This window comes from Gadus morhua, chromosome 18 (assembly GCF_902167405.1).
Source record: "Gadus morhua chromosome 18, gadMor3.0, whole genome shotgun sequence".
In the NCBI taxonomy this organism is placed as follows: domain Eukaryota; kingdom Metazoa; phylum Chordata; class Actinopteri; order Gadiformes; family Gadidae; genus Gadus; species Gadus morhua.
Window position 1 is genome coordinate 20549158 of NC_044065.1, and position 24669 is coordinate 20573826.

Below are 24669 nucleotides of genomic sequence, written 5' to 3' on the forward strand. Positions count from 1 at the left end.
TGTACCCTCGGTCATTAGCCGTTCTTACCGGTCGTTGTTGTTGTTGTAGTTCCACAAGACGCCACCAGGTGGTACATTGTACCGCACTGCAGGCGGGTCGAGTAGCAGCCAGCTGCAGCCCCGGAGCCGCACACTGTGGTGTGACAACCGCATTGTGGTGTGGTAACAGCACTGTGGTGTGGCAGGTCGGGTTTTTTCTGTTTTTTTTTTAACAAGAAAAATGGATGTTGAAAACTCGAATGGGGCAGCTAGGGGGCGACTGTTACGCAAAACGGCGCAAAAACCCGAACTGCCACACCACAGTGTGTGCCACACCACAGTGCGTTGCCACACCAAAGTGTGTTGCCACACCACCGGGGCACCATTTGGCGGGTCTGAGGTCGACTTTATACACTTTAAAAGTATGATTAAACTCAAGTTACAACTGACTTGGAGTTACGTGCCTGGGAAGAATATCACAGTGGACTGTTCCCTGCTCTCTCTGCACACATGGTTACAAACCTGACATGTTTGGATCAAATTCTGAGTGGCTCCTGATGTTGAAACCTAATACTCATGGAGATCTTACCTCAGAAAGGAAGCTTCTGGAGAACGGACCTGCATGAGGGTGTTGTCAGGAAACGAATCAAACCTCTTTCCGGATCATATACATCAGTCACAGAAGTGACTCACGCTTTGGCGCACCACGTTTTTGCTCACAATAACACTACCTTGGTAGTACCATGACGGGCACACTGGCACTGAGAACACTTTTCAACCACTCTAATCAAGTATGGAATTGCCACGCTAACAATTGAGCAGGAAGAGACGAATAAAAAATTCTCCCTACTCAGTAGAGCGCAGGGTTAGGGCTGACCGTGGGAAAGGGCCAGAAACCATTCCCATCTCTGAGGAAAGCCAAGTGGGGGTGGGCCTTACGGACCACATGACCCAAGGAGAAACAGTGAGAGGTGGACCACACTGACGGCCCTCTGTGGGGTTCTACACCAGGCACCAATCTTCTGCTCCGTCAGTGAGCAGGCAGAACAACCCCAGAGAGGAACACATCTCAGTGTCGATCAGGGGTCAGCAGGCGGCCACCGGAGGCCCCTCCCCGGCACATGACAACGCCAGAGTTCAGGGAACATGACACAGCTGCCATGGCTGGAAGCATCGCGTCAAAAACAGGAAAACAATCGATGATTCACTTCACTGATATCACTCCTTCCAGTCGTAATAATCATCACAAATCAGGTATTTGCTCCTTTGGAAGCCTCAAAAGATCAAACAAATCTGCTACAGATCATTCCCCCACTTTTTTTATTGAAGTTTGAGGAAAACTCCTGAAAGGGCGATGCTGAAACTGGAGAGTTTTACTAGATTGTCTATATGTGCCGTCCTCACTGAGGGTCCAGTGAGGACGATGCTATAGCTGACCTGGGCCTCACAGTGCCTGAACCTCAACGTATGGAGGTGGCCTCACGCTCACACAAACACACACACACAAACACTCTGCACCTCCCACACATGCACAACCAAAACAACCGGAGGGGAATGGGAGGGGGGGTAGGGGGGTATTGATGTCCACATACCCACCCAACACCCCGACCCCCCAGACCAGTGATATAAATAGAGAGCTGACTCCCTGGGCTAGCGTCAGTCCGGGTCCGGAGGTGTTAGTCAGTCTGCCTGGGTTGGAGTGTGCCGGTCTGCCGTCTGCGTTGGCCTGTGTCTCCGTGTGGGTGCTGGTTTACTGGAGATGTGTGGCCCTCAGGATGACTCTGTGTCAGTCGTTTCCTGTGCATCTGAAGATCAGTAGAAACAAGGTAGGGGTGTGGGTGGACCCCTGGTCCCCGGGAGGGGTTTGGAGAACATGATGGGGGGCATTAGGCTCGGTGCAGGGGTTGTTCTGGTTCTTAATTGCTTACAACCACGTACTTAACAAATTCTGTACATTTACTTTTAAGACTTTTATGCTTCAGGTCCAATATTGGAAATTTGTCTACAAATATTTTGGCAGCTCTTTTCAACTTTGAGAACTTTGTTCAACGCCACCTTCGACGTTTCCAAAGATTGACCTTTGAAGATGTATGGAATACAACACGAGAGATGAACGTTTGGAGTCACACTTTATGTGGAACCCAAAAAAAAATTCTGTAAAACGGATAATAACCAAAAGTGTTGAGTTGTTTTGGGTGTGATGTCAGTTTCCCCCGGTATATGGTCCAAGCGGGACGGAGCCGGGGCCACATTCTGCTGTGGTCCGGAGTGTTCTGGGGAGGGGGAGTGGAACGCCGCCGCAACACAATAAAGATGAATCCTGCGCTTCAGGAAACTGACCTTTTGTCTCGTTTCTTTTGGCAGCCTGATCTGCTGAACTTCAAGAAGGGATGGATGACCAAGCTGTACGATGACGGAATGGTAAGTGACCTCCTCACTGGTTTTACTGGGGAAGGGAAAAGTATTCCATACTGGTACATATCAACTTATACACTCTCTTGTGGTGAAAATGATGATAACGATGATGAGAAGCTTCAAACTCTTCTGAAATCCTACCTGTGTGTTTGATGGTGTCTGCAGTGGAAGAAGCACTGGTTTGTGTTGACCGACCAGAGCCTGAGGTACTACAAGGACTCCATCGCAGAAGAGGTACCAGTAATCACGCTGTCATACCAATATTGTATACAACTAAAGTCCTTTGTTATCCTGGTGAGCATTTGTTCCTTCACAATTGCTTTGCTAAAGATTGGAAGGATGGAGTTAAAATATTAAACATAATTTATGTGATTAAAATCCTAAACACTAAAATACAGAAAATAAATAGAAAAATAAATAGGAAAATATTGCTGTAGACACAGAAGTGTAGCTGAAAAGAGGTTCCTAATGTGCGTGCAGGCGTGTGATCTGGACGGGGAGGTGGACCTGTCTTCCTGTTACGATGTCACCGAGTTCCCCGTACAGAGGAACTATGGCTTCCAGATCCTTGTGAGTTCTACACACCAACACAGCGCACCCACCAGGCTATACACACTACCTAACCCCCTCTCGTCTGACCCTTACTGTCTGACCCCTATGGACCCCCACTGTCAGACCCCGACGGTCTGACCCCTACTGCCCCCCTCACGGTCTGACGCCCATTGTGGACTCCTACTCTCTGAGCCCCACTGTCTGACCACGTACGTAACATGGTTCGCCCTTGTGGGAATGAAACCAGTGCTCATGCCCTGCTCTACCGGGTGAGCTAGACAGGGTATCCTACTTCTAACCCGGCTAGTCTTAATGCCTCGCTCTACCAGCTTAATGCCTCGCTCTGAGCTAGACAGGTCCTTCTCATCTCAAAATAAGTCACTGGGCCCCATCACTAGGCATCACCCCCACCCCCCCCCCCCCCCCCCCCCCCGATCCTAGCCTGTCTACACCTGGGGTTCTCAGCCTTGAGGCTGTCACTCACCAGACACACAACCTGTCTACACCTTGTCTCGCCACGCATAGCTCTGCTGGCTGCATCCGCCTCCCTGCACCCTACACACGCGCGCACACGCACGCACACGCAAATGCACACATACTCTCAGACGCACACACGGACAGCACAAATTCACCACACAGCCCACACTCTGCCGGCACATGCACAAAGCACGTCCACATGTGCACAAACTCGGCACACGGGACAGACACACAGGCATGTATCCACAGTTATTCATAGTCATGTGCATACACATACTGACGCATACTTGCACACAGTTCATGAACCTGGTCAGACCCTCGCCAGGTTTTCTCCCTTACCCAACATTTCCAACATGATGACCACTACAGAGTTACCAACATGATAACACGATACTGCCGTTGTTAAAGTCCTCCTCTTCCTCCTGCTCCTCCTCCTCTTCTTCCTTCTGATCCTTCTGATCCTGCTCCTCCCGCTCCTCCTCCTCTTCCTGCCGCTCCTCCTCCTCTTCCTCCTGATCCTCCTCCTCTTCCTCTTGCCCCTCCTCCTCTTGCCCCTCCTCCTCTTCCTCCTTCTTATCTTGCTCCTCCTCCTCTTCCTCCTGCTCCTCCACCTCCTGATCCTCCTCCTCTTCCTCCCGCTCCTCTTCCTCCTCCCGCTCCTCCTCCTCCAGAGTAAGGAGGGAGCGTGCACACTGTCGGCCATGACGTCGGGCATCAGGAGGAACTGGATCCAGGCCATCCTGAAGAACGTGCGGCCGGCCACGGCCCCAGACGTCACCCGGTAAGGACCGCCCAGGAGCCAAGACCCTCCCCTAGCAGCCTCACTTATTCACAACCCAGCACAACCACATAACCCTGCACTCACAATGCCTTGTGATGAAACTATTAACCTTTCTCTCCACCTCCCTCTCCTTTGGTCTCTCTCTCTCTCTCTCTCTCTCTCTCTCTCTCTCTCTCTCTCTCTCTCTCTCTCTCTCTCTCTTTCTCTTTCTCTTTCTCTCTCTTTCTATATCTCTCTCTTTCTATGTCTCTCTCTCTCTCTCTCTCTCTCTCTCTCTCTCTCTCTCTCTCTCTCTCTCTCTCTCTCTCTCTCTCTCTCTCTCTCTCTCTCTCTCTCTCTCTCTCTCTCTCTCTCTCTCTCTCTCTCTCTCGGTCTCGCTCTGCTGGACGTCATGTCTTCAGAAAGCATCTAGCTCTGAAGCTGTCAGTTCTCAAGTCAAGGTTGGACGCTTGCCTTCCCTCCCCCCCTTTCCCCTCCAACCCAGTGATGTCACCGCTCAGTGATGTTGGCCTTGGCGTTCTTCTACGTGTCATGTGATCTCTGGCTTGCGGCGGCTTTGCGCTGATGTGATAATGTCATGTGATGAAGCACCCTGTTGTTGATGAGAGGCGTCTAAATATGTTGTGAGGACTGTCATAAGCCCTGTGTCTGTGTGTGCCTATAGATGTGTGTGTATGTGTCCACATGAGTGTGTGTTTGTGTGTGTGTATATCAGTGTGTGTGTCAGATGTCAGACTGGCCGGTGCCGGATTCTGGATCTCCTGGCGGTGCCGGAGAATGTGGGATATTTTAGTCATTTCTGCATGGACACCTCTTCCTGAACCTGCTGTTGTCTGGTCACACACACACACACACACACACACACACACACACACACACACACACACACACACACACACACACACACACACACACACACACACACACACACACACACACACACACACTTGAAGACACACACACTTATACACAATCAAAGTCACCCCCACGACAAAATGGAAAGAGGAGATTGCGTGGGTCTCCATTTTATGAGGAAGCTCTGCTTTCTTTTAGCCAATAAGTAAGTCTCCCCAGCACACCCTGGCCGTCTCCCCACTCAGGCTAATGGCTCTGCCTAGTTCATGTTATGCTTCATATGTGACAAGGCTAGGCTATGTTATGAAGCTAGTCCATGCACTGAGGCTAGCTAGTGAGGACTGCTGCACATGTTCTGAATGAAACTTAGTCTTCAGTCTAAATGTGTATCCATGTCTGCGTGCCTCTGTCTGAATGGACTGTGTTTATGGACATCGTGCCCAGCGTCGTTGGCTAACCACTAAATGTGCTTCTTGTTTCTGTTTTCAAGCTTTTAAGGACTGTTGCACTGTTGTCACTCTATGGACTGTGTCTATAAGTATCTAACTATGTCTATATAGGTTTATGTACCTGCCTATCTGCTTGTCACGTGTCTCTCTGTGACCGGAATTGCTTGTCCGTGGGCATGTTCCCTAGCATCGTGGGCTAACTGCTATCTGTGCTACTTTCCTCTGTTAGTAGCTAGTACTGCTGATAAGAGCCATTGAGACTTCTGCACAGTTGTCTCAACCTGACTAAAGGTGTTTCTTCCTGAATGGACTGTGTTCACGGTTGCTTAGCGTAGTCGACTAGCTGCTATCAGCTTACTGGGTGACTTTCCTCTGTTAAGGGTCCTAGTTCTGTTACTGACCCAGTCTCTGGTTCTGACCCTGATGTTGGTTCTGTTACTGACCCTGCTTCTGTAACTGACGCTGGTTCTGTTACTGACCCTGGTTCTGGTTCTGGTTCTGACCTTGTTCCGTTCCTTAACCTGGTTCTTTTCCTGCCCCTGTTCTGTTCCTGCCCCTCGTTCTGGTTCTGATCCTGGTCCTGACCCTGGTTCTGGTTCTGACCCTGGTCCTGTCCCTGGTTCTTTAACTGACCCTGGTTCTGGTTCTGTCCCTGGTTCTGTAACTGACCCTGGTTCTGTCCCTGGTTCTGTAACTGACCCTGGTTCTGGTTCTGTCCCTGGTTCTGTAACTGACCCTGGTTCTGGTTCTGACTCGTGTTCTGTAACTGACCCTGGTTCTGGTTCTGTCCCTGGTTCTGTAACTGACCCTGGTTCTGGTTCTGTCCCTGGTTCTGTAACTGACCCTGGTTCTGTCCCTGCAGGTCGTTACCTGAAGAGCAGGCCAAGACCCAGCTGGCTCAGTGTCTCCAGTCCCCAGCGGACCCTCTTGCTGGCCCTGAGGGCTCCGGGGCCGAGGTCCCCGCGCAGCCGGCAGGGGCCCCCGTCCCCTCCCCCGAGCCCCGCAAGAGCCGCGTCCGGGAGCGTCGGCGGGAGGGCCGATCCAAGACCTACGACTGGTCAGAGTTCCGGACGGGGCAGACGACCGACCCCTTGGACCTCAGCTCCGTCCTGCCTTCCTCCTCCACCTCCTCGTCCTACGCCTCCTCCACGGCCTCCTCCCCCGGCTCCAGCACCTCCTCCCCCCAGACCTCCTCCTCCGTCTCCGCCCCGCCTCCGCGGATCTCCGCGGCCACCAGCCTGGACGGGGTGGCGGAGGAGCGAGCGCGCCGGTCGGACCAGGGGCGCGTCGCCGGCGGTCCCGCGCCTAACACGGTCACCGTTACCATGACGACTACGCTGAACGCCGCGCCCGCGCCCCAGCCGCGGCCGTCTCCGCCCCCAGACCAGGGAGCGATGGAGGTGGACGGGCAGGTCAAGGCGGGCCCAGAGGGCGACTCGCGGCGGCGGGGCGGGGTTGAGCGGGAGGAGGAGCGGGAGGAGGATCACCAGGGGGTGATCGAGGAGCACTGGCATCAGGTGGAGACCACGCCCCTCAGGGAGGAGAAGCAGGTGCCCATCGCCACGGCGACCACCATCGGTGCCGAGCGACGCCCGCCGCGAGAACTGGCCACCCTGCTCAACAAGGAGGTGGGCTCCCCTCCCCTGGTCCTACATTCACACGAGAGAGAAGAGAACATGGGTTAGTTAGTAGTAGATTCTTTAGCTTGACACCTCTCCTCATCATCCAGAATAAAAAAGGACATCCCACCATACATTGTGGGGACGGTGAGGAAGGTCACTTTGCGGGCCCTTTACAGAGAGGAAACCCCTGTTAATCAAAGACGTCTGTGTTCGTCCACTCTGGGACCCAACCCCGTTGAGATTGTAGAAATCGAGGACTACAGATATATGATGGTGCATGTTTTCTGAAAGAAAGAGGAAAGGATTGAAAGGTGCTCTGTAAACAGACCCATGGTACTAGCTAGATAGTACCAACCCATTGATCCATATCCACGAGCCAGCTGGTACCAACCTATTGATCCATATCCACGAGCCGGCTAGTACCAACCTATTGATCCATATCCACGAGCTAGCTAGTACCAACCTATTGATCCATATCCACGAGCTGGCTAGTACCAACCTATTGATCCATATCCACGAGCTGGCTAGTACCAACCTATTGATCCATATCCACGAGCTAGCTAGTACCAACCTATTGATCCATATCCACGAGCTGGCTAGTACCAACCTATTGATCCATAGCCACGAGCTAGTCAGTTGCGACATTTAAGGCGTATGGCGGAATTCACAAAGATTTACTGGGACATGGATGTTACGCTGTTGGGATGACGCTGATGGGATAAAACTCGGAGGGGGACCCTGCGTTGGGGTCCCGAGGTTTCAGACTAAAGCAGGAGCACAAGGGCCATTGAACGATTCAATAAACACGTGAAGGTAGTGTGGGGTGAGGCTGATGAAGAAGGAGGTGGTGTGAGGAGGGTTGTTCTCATGGTGGGTGCTGTGCTGTGTCTTCAGCTGGGGGAGAAGCAGCAGGAACTGGACCGTCTGCAGGAGCAGAACCTCCATCTGAAGGAGCAGCTGGACGAGGCGCGAGGCCGCGAGCACAGCGCCAGGGAGGGCTACGTCCTGCAGGTAGCCCCCGACACACGCACACACGCCACACAACACCACACACACACACACACACCCCTAGCAGGGGTCCCATCATGGTTTCATCTTAATCACAATAACCAAAAGATGAGGAGGGCAGGGTGGGCCCAGGTGAGAAGAAAGTTATGTTTGGACATAGGACAGTTTAGTAAAGGAGCAGCATCTAGTGACATCAGTGCTTCCATGATGCGGGGGTTAAAGGCCTCAACAGAGGCTTGGAGCACTCCCCAAGCTTTATTTGAGGGCTTGTACATCGTGACTTCACGTCGCACTGTTGATGGTAGTAAGAATGTTTTGGTTGTTGTTTAGTTATTCATTGGGAAATGATTAAGTCATTATGGGGTGACATTGATTAGCCTTGGATACACTTTATTTACGTTGATTTAGGATTTTCCATGACTACAACTCTAGCGTTCCCTCAAAATGAGTATCTCCAACCAAGAATTCCGTCACACATTTTGATGTACAAGCCCTATAGGAAGTAAAGGAATTGATTAACATCTGATTCATACGGATAGAGGTATTGCATCATCCAGATTGGCAATACAGGTGGAAACACGTAACATGCATATCTATACGTACAATGATTATTGGATATAAACAGTTTCATTTCAATGTCAAATTTGTGTGTGTGTGATAAGATATAACTCTACTAATATGTATGTGGGCTTAGACGTGTGACTCTGGGACTGCATGGATGTGGTTGGTTGGGCATGAGGTTTCACTAACTGCTGTATGGGGGCTCACATCTCCTTGGGGTTTGATGGTTTGGGACAGACACTGTCCAGGTAAGAGACTTGATCGACAAGCCTTGCGCTGTGCTTCTTCTCCCTCGTCACCTCTACTCATCCTCTTCTCTTCTGTCACTCATGTGGTTTTGCATGCTGTTGTTTCTTGCGCGAGTCGCATGGGTTCTGACACCTTTCTTTCATTATTGATGTTTGCACGTCAGGTTAGGTGTTGTAGACCCGTACACAGACTTTTAGGGTGTTAAAGAATTTCGGCACAGTCATAATTAACACCTTGGCCCCAAGCACCTCTTAGCCCAAACAAGCCAACCCAAACACCTCCTTCCATCCATACCATCTCCCGCCCCAAACATCTCACTCCCCAGACATCTCCCTCCCCAAACGCCTCACTCCTCAAACTTCACTTCCCCAAACGCCCCGACCCAAACATATCCCTCCACAAACACCTCTCTCTCCCCGACGACATCTCTCTATAGCACCTCAAACCCCAAAAATCTCACTCCCTAAACACCTAAGTCCCTCCTAACCACCTCACCATTTAACCCCCAAACATCCCGCTCCCTCTAAAACACCTCACTTTCTCTAAAACATCCCACTCCCTCTAAAACACCTCACTCCCATCCAAACACCTCACTCCCTCCAACATAGCTCACTCCCTCCCAAAAACCTCCCTCCCCAAACACCTCTATCCCTCAGGAAACACATCACTGCCTCCCCATCCACAACTCTCCCTCCCCAAACATCTCCCTCCCAAACAACTCACTCCCTAGACACGTCCTCCCTTCTGTAACACCTCAGGCCAAACACATAAATTCCAACCAAAAACCACCCTCCATAAACACCGAAATCCCTCCCAACCACCTCACTCCGCAAAATCCTCACTCAGAAACATCTTGCTTTCACCCAAACACCTTACTCCCTAAATACCTCACTCCCTCCAAAACACTTATCTCCACAACACCACTGTCAGGCTCACAGGAAAGTATGGAAACCAGCATTCAGGAGACTATAGCAGTTATCTCGATACCAAGAAGATGGGCACGAAGTAGAAACCATTTGCGTTGTCTATATTTAAAATCTCAGAAACTGTTACATTAAGGGTATTTGGTTTCCTCACTGGATTTGAGGCTTAGGGGCCCTTGGAGGATTATATTGTTGTAGTATAGATGAGTTACTGGTAGTTTCGTCACCCTTTTCCACTCTTGTGTCATGTAGTCGGTCACTTTTTATTTGTTTTGTTCACCATCTTCCATCACTCCTGAAAAAGCACAGTGGAAAGCTTAGGATGAAGCTTCTTCATAACATTAACGGAACCATTTCCAGATTTACTTGAAGTTCAAGGAGAATTCCCAATATTCCTATGTCATCCTCGGAGATGTGCTCCTCCATACGCAATGGCGAGGGGGAGTGATGTCACTAACCCAACTTGTTGTCGTCAATCTTTTCAAGAGTTCCTCCACCCCCTGCTCCTCGCCACACCGATTGCAACGGAAAAGTCCGCACAAGCTCGGCATGCACACGCACGGTGACCCGGAGCCCCCGCTGGAAGTCGTTCCACAGCAGCTCCCCACATTGAGGAGGAGCCTCACCGAGAACCAGGGCTCTGTAGGACGCCAAGAAGTCCAGATCCAGGCCCTGCAGGCCAAATTAGCCTCGGCAATGGCAGAGATCCTGGCCAGCGAGCAGGCCGTGGTCCGCATGCGCAATGAGCTGAAGTTGGAGCAGGAGCGCTCAAGGGACCACGAGGAGGAATTTGGCCGCAGTGAAGACACCCTGCGAGCTCAGCTCCGGGAAAACGAGGACAGGCTCCGCGAGGTCGAGGCCAGCCTCTTGGAGAGGAACCAGGTCCTCAGGCACCTGGAGAGGCAGCAGGCCCTTCAGAGAGACCACCAGAGGGAGGTCCAGAGGCTCCAGGAGAGGCTGAAGGAGGTGAGCGGCAGGTTGAGTGCTACAGAGGAGGCCCAGGCCCTGAAGGAGGAGCGCCTAAGGCAGGACCAACAGGGCATACAAGAGGCCTACGAGAGGGAGAAGCAGCACCTAACCGGGCTGTTATTGGAGGCCGAAATTTCCCAGAAGGAGATGGAGAGTAAACTGTGGGAGGCAGAGTTGCAGGTTGAGACCCTGCTAAGAGGAAGGCGCTCCTCCTGTGGAAAGGAGGAGAGGGAGGAGGTGCTGAAGCTAAAGGAGGAGCTGAGCCAGAAGACCAGCCTAGTGGACACCTTGAGGGAGAGCGTCCGTAGGCTGGAGGAGGAGAAGGGTCATCTTACCTGCCGCTGTCAGGAACTCCTCAACCAGATAGCAGAAGCAGACCGCGAGGTGAACAAGCTGCGCAGCCGCTTGGACACTGAGGAGGCCGACTATCACAGCCTGGAGCAATCCTACAAACGAGCTTCACAGGAGTTCCAGAGCATGAGCCAGTTCCTCCGGGAGAAAGAGGAGGAGATCCGCCAGACGAAGGCCATGTACGACAGGCTGGTGGCGTGCAAGGATGAAGACCTCAAAGAAGCCCTCGTGAAGATGGCTGTCCTTGGAAACAGCTTGGAAGAGACGGAACAGAAACTTTTGGCCAAGGACGAGCTGATGTCTCAGATAAGTGACACCCTAAGGGTGCAGGGAGAGCCCTGCGGGGCAGAGAGGGACCTGCAGGCCAAGCTGGTGATAGCAGAGGACCGCATTGCAGAGCTAGAGCAGCATCTCAAAACCCTACAGCTTGGCTATGCAGACTTACACATTGAACGCCACAGATTAGAGCAAGAGCACGAAGAGGATCTGGCAGAGTCGGCTAACAACACCAATAACTTCACGGTTGGAAAGCAGCCTCTTGGAAAGAGACAGAGAATTCGCTTCTCCAACATTCAATGCCAAAAGTACATGAGCCTGGACAGCTCCCAGGTGGACAGCAGTGAAGGTATTATCCAGGGTATGGGCGAAGAAACGACCAGCTCATCACCCACACCTCCTCAGTATAGCAGTGACCCAGAGAAGTTCATCTCCGTCATACATGCCCTAGAAACTAAACTTGTGTCCACTGAGGAGAAGTTGAGAAACCTCACACAGAAGCTTGACGGCCATATCCTGGTCCAATCGGAAGACTTGCATGCATCCGAGCAACCAGCTAACCAGGTGTCCTCTGTTGGAGGAGGAGTGTCCTCTGTTGGAGGAGGATGTGTTATTGCTGCAGCTACAGACCAGTATGCCAAGGCCCTGGTGTGTATTGAGACCAGCCAAGAGAAGGTACGCAGCCTCCTCTTGGGCTCCCATGAGCCCACCGAGTGCCAGCTATTGTTGTTATCAGAGGTCGAGAAGGAGCTGCTCAATGCAACACTGTACATCAGGCAAGGCGAGAAAACCCTGGAAGGCCACATGCCAAAGTATCCAAATTACCCATTAGATACTGTTGATGGCAAGGCGCTTGGGGAGGAAATGTCCCTCTTTGCAAAGACGTTGTCCTATGAGGCTCTTGTTTTGAACAAGATGGCTTTGTTGATACAGAATTCAAACTCCGACCTTCTGCAGGGTTTCGATGAAATGCATAAAGAATTGGAGATGGTCAAGTCTGCTGATGGAGATTGCTTGGCAGTAGTGTACGCTGATGTTCTGTCCAGGAAGTTAGTATTGGAGAGTGCTTTCTGGAAAGATCTGGAGAAGGTGAAGACACAGTGTAAAATACAGCAAACAAAAGATTCAGACCTTGCTCAAAAACCAGAAGGGGATGTTGGCTCAGCTGATGTTGACGTTGACACCACAGAAATCATTACCACCGTTGTCAAAGCAGAACTCACATATTCCATTCAAAATCTTAAACTCCTCTATGAGGACAAATTCAGATCAATTCAACAGGAACTTATATCAGCCCATAATAACCTACAGAAACGAGACATGGCTCTACAAGAGATCTTTGAAGCTCTACCAAGCCCTGACCTGAAACACATCGTTGAAGATATCAGGAAAAGTCTTTTCGGTCAAAAGAAGCGGTTAGCTGACATCAGTCCTCCAGAGCTCGCTCCCTACATGGAGCAGATTGAAATGGAGGAAGCAAAGGACATGGCCGAGGAATTTCTCAACAGACACTTGCCTCAAAATCTTTCGTCTTCTACTGTCAACTCACTGGCGTCCCTGCCCCACGCACAATCCGCCCTTGCTGCTGAGCTCCTGAAACAGGCAGCACTTCTTCATAGATGTTCAGAGGAAATCGGGAAAAGTGGCAGCTTTGAAGGACTAGCCAGCTTGATCCGGACCCTTCCAGGTCACCAAGCCTCTCGCGGCCTGGTCAGCGGATCGCTCTGCATGCGGGAGGCGTTGATTCAGGCCCAGGTGGCCTACGTTGCTTGCAGACTCCGAGCCGTCCACCAACAGGACCTGAACCGGTGTCGTCAGACAGGTCGGGACATGGACACTCTAGTCCAGGACCACGCCCGCAGCGTCAGTGCCATTCACCAGAGTTACGAGTCGTCTCTGAGCGAGGAACGTCTGGGCTTCGGCCAAATGGTGAGCTCGCTCCAAGAGGAGAACCAGGAGCTGAGGAAGGAGCTCAGCGAGAGGCTGAACCAACTCTCTCAGCAGCAGAGACAGCTCCTGGACCTGGGGCAAAACTTTGAGAGGGAGCAGGAGGAGATGAGTCAGAGGCACAAGCAGGAGCTGAGCCAGGCGGAGCAGAGCCGTGCCACCACAGAGCTGGCCCTGATGGAGGCAGCCACCGACAGCCAGCATAAAGTAGAGGTTCTGCTGGGGGACATGGAGACCCTGGCGGAGAGGCAGGAGAAACATGTAAGGAACCTCGAGGAACAGTTCCAAGAGAAGCTTCGGGAGCTTCAGCACGTTCAGGAGGAGGAGATACGGAAGTTGCAATCCCATTATATGGAAACCATCCGATGCATCCAAGAGAAGCAACCGAAGAAGAAGAACCCTGACAGCCCGCCACTAGGCGATGAGGCCTGTGCTATGAGCTCGCCGATGGAGGAAGAGGAGCAGGGGTATGCAGGAGATGTTGGGAGCAGGGCGGAGGTGGACCCCATGGTGGTTCTGAAGGACAGGATCCTGGAGCTGGAGACACAGATTAACTGCATGAGGGAGGAGCTGGACAGCAAACACCTGGCGGGAGACGTTAGCAGCTTGAAGGAGAAATACCAGAGAGACTTAGAGAGTCTTAAGGTTTCTGCTCTTTTACTTTACTAGTTTGTAGTTCATGTGGACAAAAGTGAGGGCATAGTGTAGTGCCTTCATCATTCATCAGTGTTGTATTTTAGACTACAACCTTTATCTTCATTGATGAATATGGATTGAAAGCTGCAATTAATATTGGCAAAACCCCTTCAGAATAGTATTTAGAGCTGTCATCACTGAGGCATTTTCTGATTGGCCAGCTGCATGTTTCACTTCTGAATAAATCCCCAGTCTAGGTTTGACTCCTCTTTAGAAAGTCTCCACTTTTGTAGCAATCATCAGCAGTAATCATCACATCAAGTAACAGTCTACATTAGTACAATTTCCAACCGCATCTAATCACATCTAATCCAATGTTAAAATGCGGGACCTTTAATTGGCTGTGCTAGCTTGTCTTCTTGCTAAACTTCTTGGCTCCTGATCACCACAGGGTTGCATGGCTTCCGACATTAACATGATCAGCTTATAGCTAAGTTAGTGCTGGACACTGCATGCTCTGAAGTCACGTCTCGTACGGTAGCTCATACCCCAATCACTACGAGTGTTTGCCCTTTTGCTAGATTGCTAATTACATTACTTTAGATAGCTGTACAAAATGTTACAGTATTTTATAGTACATGTAAATCACTTTTGACAGTACTTAAAAGTATTACACAATACTTTTACATTACCAAAACATACCTTTTACGTTATTGAATATAACTTTAACATTATGTTTCATTACTTGAAAATACTTTATAGTACTAACTTCCCATTTCTTGATATTACTTTGTGTTACTGTTAAACAAAGACATAGGAACGCATGCAGCTTGTAGCGGTCGTGCCTTAGCTCGTAGTGCTTGGGGCTGAGCCAGAGTGGCTGTACGGTGCTGACGGAGGCGTTTCTGAACACCACCAGGCTACGTGTGAGAGAGGGTTTGCAGCCATGGAGGAGACCCACCAGAAGGTGGTAGAGGACCTCCAGAGGCAGCACCAGAGGGAGGTGTCCAAGCTCCTGGAGGAAAGGGAGAGGCTGCTGGCAGAGGAGACGGCTGCCACCATCTTTGGTGAGGAGACCAAACCAACTTCTAGAAGCAGTCTAGTGAACAGCTAGCATCAGTTAGAGAGGTCTACAGCAGGGGTCACCAACCTCTTTGAACCCGGGTGCTACTTCAAGGGGTACTGAGTAATACCAAGGGCTACTTGTTTGATACAAACTTATGCAATGATAAGAATACGTTTCTTTTATCATTTATGAACAATAAAAAAAAATCGACATCAATGTGAGCGTTATTGATTCAAAAAGAACATCAACATAATTGGGACTCCATGGTGACCAGGGCTATTTTAAAAAAATGCCCTGCGGGTAGGGATGACCAGTACTCAGACTCTGGCCTGATGCTGTGCTCATGTACTAACTAAAACTTTGCCAATACAACCAGCCGATACCACTTTACGCCACGTGACGTAACGTTGAACCCAAAACTTCTAGCATCAATAGGAAAGATCTAGAATGTATAACAAAGACCTAGCATCAATAAGAAAGATCTACAATGTATATCGAAGAACTAGCATCAATAAGAAAGGTAGAGATAACATCTTTTTTGATAAAAAAGTTAAACCAATGAAATTGTCTTGACATGGAATTATGAATAATAATAATAATAAAAAGGCTGTGTTGCCAATGGTTACGAAACCTTGCTTTTCAAGCACAGTCAATTTAATTGAAGATCCGCTATTAAAATGAGTTTATAAACGTTATGATTATATGATTATATGATGGTTAATAAAGTATAATTTGCTATACTTGATTAATTAACTGTCATTATAAGGTGTTAGACTAGTTCTAAACCAGTAAAACTAGTTATTATACAGTTATCATATAATAAACTGTTAGAACTGGTTTCTGTTTTGTGCCTTCAGCTATTGAAGCCATGAAGAACGCCCACAAGGAGGACCTGGAGAAGACCCAGCGGCCGGCTCTGAGTGGCCTCAACTCAGACATCGACCAGCTGCACTCTCAATACGAGTAGGTTCTCCTACAACAGCTCCTTAATACAAGGAGGCTCAGCCCAAACACCAAACCTCAAACCCCTCACGTTGCCCTGTTAGGAGGAGGACCACTTCTCCTCCTTCTGTTATGAGGAGGTTCTCCTCAAACACACCCCACCTCCTCCTGTTAAGAGGAGGACCACCTCACCTCCTCCTGTTAAGAGGAGGACCACCCCACCTCCTCCTGTTAAGAGGAGGACCACCTCACCTCCTCCTGTTAAGAGGAGGACCACCCCACCTCCTCCTGTTAAGAGGAGGACCACCTCACCTCCTCCTGTTAAGAGGAGGACCACCCCACCTCCTCCTGTTAAGAGGAGGACCACCTCACCTCCTCTTGTTAAGAGGAGGACCACCTCACCTCCTCTTGTTAAGAGGAGGACCACCTCACCTCCTCCTATTAAGAGGAGGACCACCCCACCTCCTCCTGTTCAGAGGAGGACCACCCCACCTCCTCCTGTTAAGAGGAGGACCTCCTCACCTCCTCCTGTTAAGAGGAGGACCACCTCACCTCCTCCTGTTAAGAGGAGGACCACCCCACCTCCTCTTGTTAAGAGGAGGACCACCCCACCTCCTCCTGTTAAGAGGAGGACCACCCCACCTCCTCCTGTTAAGAGGAGGACCACCCCACCTCCTCCTGTTAAGAGGAGGACCACCTCACCTCCTCCTGTTAAGAGGAGGACCACCCCACCTCCTCCTGTTCAGAGGAGGACCACCTCACCTCCTGTTAAGAGGAGGACCACTTCACCTCCTCCTGTTAAGAGGAGGACCACCTCACCTCCTGAATCTGACTCAGACAGAGAATCACCAAGAATTCTCAAAAAGGCCTTTAAGGACTTTAAAGATGCAACTTGTGTGTGTGTGCGTGTGCGTGTGTGCGCAGGGCAGAGCTGCAGTCCGTCCACAGGGAGCTGGAGGTGCTGTCGGAGCAGTACAGCCAGAAGTGTCTGGAGAACGCCCACCTGGCCCAGGCTCTGGAGGCCGAGAGGAACGCCCTGCGCCAGTGTCAGCGGGAGAACCAGGAGCTCAACTCACACAACCAGGTCACACACACACACACACAAAAGCTGCCTTTCCATCCCTCTGCTTTTATGCGAATTTTGAAGTATCGAATCAGTAAACGGTGATGGAAACACCAACATTTGCATAAAAATCCTGTAATTCGCAAATAAGTTTTTCTGGTCGCTTGAGGTGGCTTTTGATTTATGCGAAAGAGAGTAAATGCGCAAAATGGGAGGTGGAAACACTACACTTCGAAACAGCTGTGACGTAGCGAACATTGAACACACAGGACTGACAACGTCTTTCCTGTGTGTTCATTTTTAAGCGTTTGTATACATACACATCCTATATCATATATATGATATAGGATGTCTATGTTTGTATATCCTTTAATTATACCGTGTTCATTAATCCCTGATATTTATTAGTAATTCCAGTCAAATTGTCTGTTCAGCCTTCAAAACGAGAGCTGGTAAATTGTGGAAAATGCATCAAACAGTAATCGGAAAACGCGGTTATATGCTATGGACCCTATAGTATCTGTCGTATTAAGGCTGGGACGAATTTCAAATTATAAATATGTGCACTTTATGTTGAATGCATAGACTGTCCCGATTCCCATTGAAACGAATGGTGCGGTGAATATTCTTCAAAACGAGAGCTAGTACATTTTGAAAAATGAATAAAACTAATCAAACAACGCGGTTATATGCTATAGACCCTAGCATCCGTGGTATAAAGGCTGCGACGAATTTCAAATTATAAATATGTACAATGTATCCTTTCAATACGTCCATGGAACAGATGGCCAATGTGAATAATAGATACGTGTCGACCACTGAAGAGGTAAAACTTTTCCTTGCTCTCATTGAGGGAAAAAACATTACAGCTATTTCAGATGGAAAACAGCAATGCAATTCCACTATATATCAGGACCTAAGAGAGAGCATGTTATCAAAAGGATATGACAAGCCCGAGAATGTGTGTAGTTTTCCGCTCCAACCACTTGATGGAAACGTACCTAATTTGAATTTCTTTTTTGCAAACTTTCTAAAGATTCGCTTCACCTTTTAGATGGAAACGTACTGTCACACACACGCACACACTCTCACTCTCTCTTTCACTCTCGCTCCCACTCTCTCACTCACGCACACAGGTTCACAGTCTCACACACACACACCCCTAGCTTTCCGCAGTGCGCTTGTTTGATGCCATGTGTTCTGCAGGAGCTGAACAACCGGCTGACAGATGAGATCATGAAGATCCGCTCCTGCTTCAGCGGACAGACCGACCTTTCACCTCTGACCCACGGGAAGGACCTGTACGAGCTGGAGGTACAGTCCAAAGCTCCCTTAGCCATGTGTGTGTGTGTGCGCTGGAGGCCCACTGCTCAGTCCCTCTGAGAATGCTGACCAGGTTCTTTCTCCAGGTTCTCCTAAGGATCAAGGAGTCTGAGATCCAGTACCTGAAGCAGGAGATCCACTCCCTCAAGGATGAGCTGCAGTCCGCTCTCAGAGTAAGAGACCCTGACTCTAACCCTGACCCCTGACCCTGACCCTTCAGGGACCCAGACCTTGAATATTTTGACTCACCCACGACTCAATAAGATATTAGAGTTCTCCTTTTATCCATTTATTTTGTTGTGGCTAAATCATCTTGTTATCTACTGCAGTCTAATCTCTCTCTCTCTCTCTCTCTCTCTCTCTCTCTCTCTCTCTCTCTCTCTCTCTCTCTCTCTCTCTCTCTCTCTCTCTCTCTCTCTCTCTCTCTCTCTCTCTCTCTCTCTCTCTCTCTCTCTCTCTCTCTCTCTCTCTCTCTCTCAGGATAAGAAGTATTCCAGTGATAAGTACAAAGACATCTACACAGAGCTGAGCATCGTCAAGGCCAAGGCAGACTGTGACATCGGCAAACTGAAGGAGAAGCTCCTGGTTGCCACGGAAGCGCTGGGCGAGAGGAAGGTGGACGGGACGGTTGCCCCTGGATACGGTGAGAGCTCAATGCTAATGCTAACTACTAAATAAATAAGAACCCTGGTCAGCCATTAACTGGTACTGGGTTGAGTGAAAATGTGTACAGGTTCCAGTCTTCCCAGTGAAAGGGATTTCCATTTCTTACTCAACATTATGTGTACATTATTTTTGCATTTATGTTCATTACTCTACTTTAACTTGATTTTATATGAATGACATTTACTTAAATTGGTTTCACGGTTGATTTTCATGACTTTCACATGATTTATACTCACGTTATTTTGCAGTAATGAGGGTTCTGTTAACTAGTATACAGCACGCAGGTTTAATGATGGCTTGGTTTGTTCTCGTAGACATCATGAAGTCAAAGAGCACTCCAGACTTCCTGAAGAAGGAACGAATGCCGCTCACTAAACAGCTGAGGGGCGTGCGCTCCAAGGTAGGAGTGGATGAATACAAACAATATCAGAACATAAACCTTTTTATATTACCCCCAAACAACTCGAGAAAACACACAATCATTTTCTCTATTTAAATTTTGTAATAATATTGGGATAAAATATCAGTACATTATATAGATCAATATGGAAACATTGTTTTTTGTTTTTTTTATAGCACTATTTTAAGTACCATTTCTATTGAAATGTCTCAGCTATTTGGATGAGGGGGAGATGATATTTCAGAGGATCATGTTGCCCATGGTTGACATGATAGTGGTTGCTTGGCAACCACCGCTAACCTCATCATTTGATGAGTGTTTGCCTTGGGGCACGATGTCTCAAAGTTAAATCTGATCGAGGTTTCTTAACCTTATTCACTTTATGTCCAACTTGCAGTCATTGTTAATGTCGATAAAAGCTCAGACATCGTTGGGTGGGGCTTGTTGCTATAGTTTTTCACGGAGGATCTATGCGATAGTGCACCCTATCCATGTGATGGTGAGCACATTCTGTCCGGCGCGCTGTGAATATTCCCGTTCTCATGACCTGCTATGTGTGCTGTCTGCCAGTCTATCACTGAACAGGTCTCTTGGGATAGCTGACCCCCCTCCCCCGCCCTGCTAAGAGATGCTGTAGGTATAGCAAGGTGTAGCGTTAGCTAGCATGAAGTAGCATTGAACTTGCATGAACTATCATGATGTAGCATTAACTAGTATAAATGAGCACGATGTAGCATGAACTAACATGACGTAGCATGAATTAGTAGTGAGAAGCGTGAGCATGCTGCCCCCCAGCTCCCCCTGCATGCCCTCTCTCATTTCCAGCTCTTCAAAAGCTGTGCAGAATGTCTCTAAACCAGTGGTCCCAGCGTTGCCATACGTACCATAATTATTGTATTGTACGATAATTTGCTCGCTGTACGATGATAGATCAATGATGCCAAAATTCCCTTTAAGTATGTGTTCGATAGGGTTGTGACCATTAGAATAAGCAGTAGTCCCAGTCTAGGCTGCCTTATTTTAATTAGTTTCCCGACACCATCAGGATAGTAATCAGGATGCGTTTAGATTTCCATATACAAAATTAAAAATTAAAAACAATTTGGCAGATATTTACCAGCGGTTTTGGATAGATTTTATAGCGGTGAAATAACTATTATTGTGTGATAAATCATAATTACATCAAAACCACCCTATGGCTACTGTTAAAACCTGGAGCACTGATGTTTAGTGAGCTACGTTTATGTGCTGCTGTTTGAAGTGACACACAGAAATGTATGTTATTTATTTGGTTTTATCCTTTTTACTTTTTAGTTTTTGGGTGGTTCTTGAGAATATATTATTGATTATTTAGAGAGAGGAAATGTAATGTGTAAGTTGTGTAAAAACATTAAGAGTAAAAAGGGAAAAGTGTAGTAAAAATATACAGGATGTTCAGACACGTACACTAATATTCTAAATTGTGTAACATTTTAAAGGACATGTGAAACCAAAACCCTTTTCTTTGTTTTTAAATGTGGTAATATGTTTAAAACCCAAGTGCTAATACCTCACGTGGTTTACCTGTGGAGCTGTCTGGGCGGTGTGTGTGGAGCTCTATCTGGGCGGTGTGTGTGTGTGGACGTGTGGATCTCTGGGCGGTGTGTGTGTGTGGACGTGTGGAGCTCTGTCTGGGCGGTGTGTGTGTGGATCTCTGTCTGGGCGGTGTGTGTGTGGACGTGTGGAGCTCTGTCTGGGCGGTGTGTGTGGACGTGTTGAACCCTCCTCTGAATAAGTGTTCAACTTCTTTATTTTAACGCCACGGTGTGTAGCGCATTTCATATACAACATTGCTCGTTATAACCCTCATACACCACGACTGTACTAAAGAAGTTGTACAAAAGGTTGTAACCATGGGGATGACAGGTTAAAATGCATGTATATCTCCCTTACGGTAGGGCACTGAGGCAACCAGTATTTTTGAGGTTGAAGTTGGTTTATTTTTGGTTTGCTTATGACCAAAAATCTCTGAATTTAAAAAAAAAGGTCAGTACTTTTCTTAAGGACTGGTATTGTTAAGCTATACGTCTTGTTTTCAGGTACATTCTTAGAGTTATGACACATTTGGTTTAAGATCTTTAAAATGTACATTATTAATATAATAATCTAAAAGAGCTGTGTTTGAAAGCTAACTCAATCCATGTTCACTTTAGAACTCCTCATGAAGCAGCAGGTTTGGGTTGATTCCTCCTCTGCCCTCTACTCTCACTCTCCTCCAGAGCCTCAAAGAAGGACTGACCGTCCAGGAGAGGATGAAGCTGTTCGAGGCAAAAGACTCCAAGAAGATCTGAATACTCACAGCTTGAAGGCTGCTGTTTGGCCTCCCAACCAGCAAGGGGAGACAAAACACACAGGAAGTAGTTGGTCTCTTCCTGACTCTCCCGTTTTTGTTTTATTTGCTGAAAAGGACCTAAAGCCTTCGATTTCGATTTAAATCTCTACATAAACCTGTGTTGTTTTTTTTTCTTTTTCTTGGATGTAATCTATATTCTGAAATGTTCTCCCATTATAGTCTCCCCTCTGGCATGCCACGGGGCATTTTATTATTAGTACACAGATGTGACAAAAGCCAAAACGTATAGCAATATACACTATGAATAATATATATATTTTCTCTGTAGGAACATAACCAGTACCTGCTGTAATACCTTGTGTTGGGTTCCAGTGGTTTGTAGTTCTGAAGTGTTTTTAATGTGCCGGTTGTGTTGTACGCAACGAGGAGCAGCTGGGCTGGCTGTGGATTCAGGAGTTGTCTGCTGTAGTTTATTCTGAGTTTCACTGTGGCGCCATCTAGTGGCTCCCTGGGGAGGTGCGTGTTGGGCTGGGCTTTAACATTATTTGATTGGCTGTGTTTGGATAGGCTGTTTGTGGTTGGCCGTCTATGGTTAATTGAATGTGGTATCTGTATGAATGCACCGTTTCTAATTGGTTTTCTGAAGTTGGCCTTGCTACAGCAAATTGGAAGACTGCACTTACCTCTGGCCTGCTGAGGAAGCTGTTTGTTTTTAGAATTTTTGACTGTTTCGTGACTTCATGCTAACTTCTACAGTGCAACCAAACCTTTTGATCAGCAAATCATGCTGACTTACGTTTGCTCCTCCCCACTTATCGTCGGCCAGGGATGAGTTTAGTAGTTTGTAGTTTGTTTTTTGTAGTTTGGTTTGCTTTGAGGAACCTCCAGAGAGTGTTTAACCATGACATTTAGCACTGCATAGGGCGCTAGCATGCTGGCTACATCTACAGATATCTCCCTATATCACGAGCAGCTTTACCTTAAACCAGGCCTTTTCAAGGCTGATCTTAAACTGGGATGTTAATAAGCTTAGCTTGGCCGGTCCTACCAGCTTCATGTCCAGATCAAACTGGTTTTCCTTCTTTGCCGTCCTTCAGCCATGGGCTTGGACTCAATGTTCTTCATTTTAAAATACATTTCAATATTGTTTGTGCCTCAACTGAGCGACATGTTCTTGAAACCTGTGCAGCTATTTAACTGACATTAAATAATTAAGTAATAATTAATTCCCACTGTATAGTATTCAAATCAAGCTTTGTATATAAGATGTATGCAACACACAAAAAACTTTTTTCCGTTTTTGTTTAAAACTTGTACTTTGCTTAGCCTACAAGCTCTATACAGAATATATGAAATTGATATAAATATTTTTTATTTTTGTTTGAATGTAACGCAAATAAAGTCTTTTGAAATATTAGTTTGTTATGTCACCAACAGAAATTATTTCCAACTCTTTGTGTAAAAGATCACATCCGTAAAACCATTAAGGACAAGAGTATCTCTTTAAACAGACGTCTGTTAAAGCGATGGGTTTTAAGAGCCCAGGTTATTGTTGGCATTGTCTTTGTCTTTAATAAATCAGCCATGATTTTAGATCAACTCCCCCTCTGACAGTGTCGACGCATTGTGATACTGGGCCTTCGGTGAGCTGTTGACATCCATCATCTTCCACATGAGGGTTGATCAGCTCAAATAGCGCTATGTTTCCAAACCAAGGTGAGTGCATATGAGCCCACAAACAAACAAATACACAAGTTTAGATTCTGTGCATACTCGTCACTGCTCATGCTCCCATCTGCAACTTCAGTGCCCTGCTCTGTGCGAAGGGCAGAGCGATATTTCAATTAGTTGAGAGGGCAGGTTTAGGAAGGTGTGTTTTTTAAAGGGCCCCTATTATACAACTATGTGAGTGTGATTAGCCATTACAAGAAAAATGTTGCTGATCTATCCAGCATACATCTAGGTTGACACTCCTACTTGTGACGTCACTAAAACACAGAAAAGGGCAGAGGCAAGTTTATTTATATAGTATCTTACAAACACAAGGCCAGTCATCTTGCTTCAGTAAGGAAGAAATAACATGCAAAGGATGATCATTAAAGATAATGAAAAGGCCAAATGTAAAATACAAGAGATAAAGATTAAGATGTTATGAGAACAAATGTAGTGCAGACATACATTTTTGATCGAAGTTAAAAAAATTGTCCCTGATTATAATAGAATAAAGTGTGAATCAGACCTCCGATGTTCTGGAAGTTTGTTCCAGATCTGTGTTGCATACACACTGTGAGCACCTGAGCAGACCCTGCCTGAAGAAAACTATGTGGGGGGGCCTCCATCCTGCCTGTCAATCACATGCACACATCTTCATCATAGCTCTACCCACAGGGGCCTCGGTGCAATACAAACGCAGAGAGGGTTTTTTGGCTGTTTATTTTATTTTTTAAAATCTCGCTCTCTTCTGCTCCCCTTTTTTCTCTTCCAGTTAAGTGAATGTTCACCTCAAACACCTCACCTCTTCCTGTTAATAGGAGGTTCACATCACCTCCCGAATCAGACAGAAAATCCCCATGTTACAGAATTCTGGGTGTAGCCCTTTAATGTTGTGGAGATGCAATGTGTGTGTGTGTGTGTGTGTGTGTGTGTGTGTGTGTGTGTGTGTGTGTGTGTGTGTGTGTGTGTGTGTGTGTGTGTGTGTGTGTGTGTGTTTGTGTGTTAGCCTTTAAAAAACATTTAGAGTGTTGGTGTTTAATGACTGATGCTTGAGAACCATCTCAGTTTGTATAATATGTCTCGCCCTGGCGGGGCATCTCAGTCTCAAAGGACC

The 24669-nt window shown here is 47.8% G+C and overlaps 1 protein-coding gene across 5 annotated transcripts in view; it reads left to right on the forward strand.

Annotated features, from left to right (window-relative positions):
* The window catches only part of LOC115530771 (myosin phosphatase Rho interacting protein), a 52326-nt gene extending 29067 nt beyond the window's left edge, over positions 1–23259 (forward strand). For 2 of the 5 annotated variants that reach the window (XM_030339501.1, XM_030339504.1), the window contains 16 exons: positions 2344–2400; positions 2560–2628; positions 2875–2964; positions 4095–4204; positions 4606–4644; positions 6371–7136; positions 8025–8141; positions 10358–14059; positions 14970–15117; positions 15974–16079; positions 16983–17142; positions 18328–18435; positions 18531–18617; positions 18925–19087; positions 19425–19510; positions 21769–23259. In XM_030339501.1, the coding sequence (XP_030195361.1) occupies positions 2344–2400; positions 2560–2628; positions 2875–2964; positions 4095–4204; positions 4606–4644; positions 6371–7136; positions 8025–8141; positions 10358–14059; positions 14970–15117; positions 15974–16079; positions 16983–17142; positions 18328–18435; positions 18531–18617; positions 18925–19087; positions 19425–19510; positions 21769–21840 (5880 nt within the window). In that variant the 3' untranslated portion in view covers positions 21841–23259. Of the gene's footprint in view, positions 1–1544; positions 1806–2343; positions 2401–2559; positions 2629–2874; positions 2965–4094; positions 4205–4605; positions 4645–6370; positions 7137–8024; positions 8142–10357; positions 14060–14969; positions 15118–15973; positions 16080–16982; positions 17143–18327; positions 18436–18530; positions 18618–18924; positions 19088–19424; positions 19511–20080; positions 20144–21768 lie in introns of those variants that run through there. The other 3 variants (XM_030339503.1, XM_030339505.1, XM_030339502.1) reach the window with 3 other exon arrangements.
* Positions 23260–24669: the final 1410 nt, after the last annotated feature.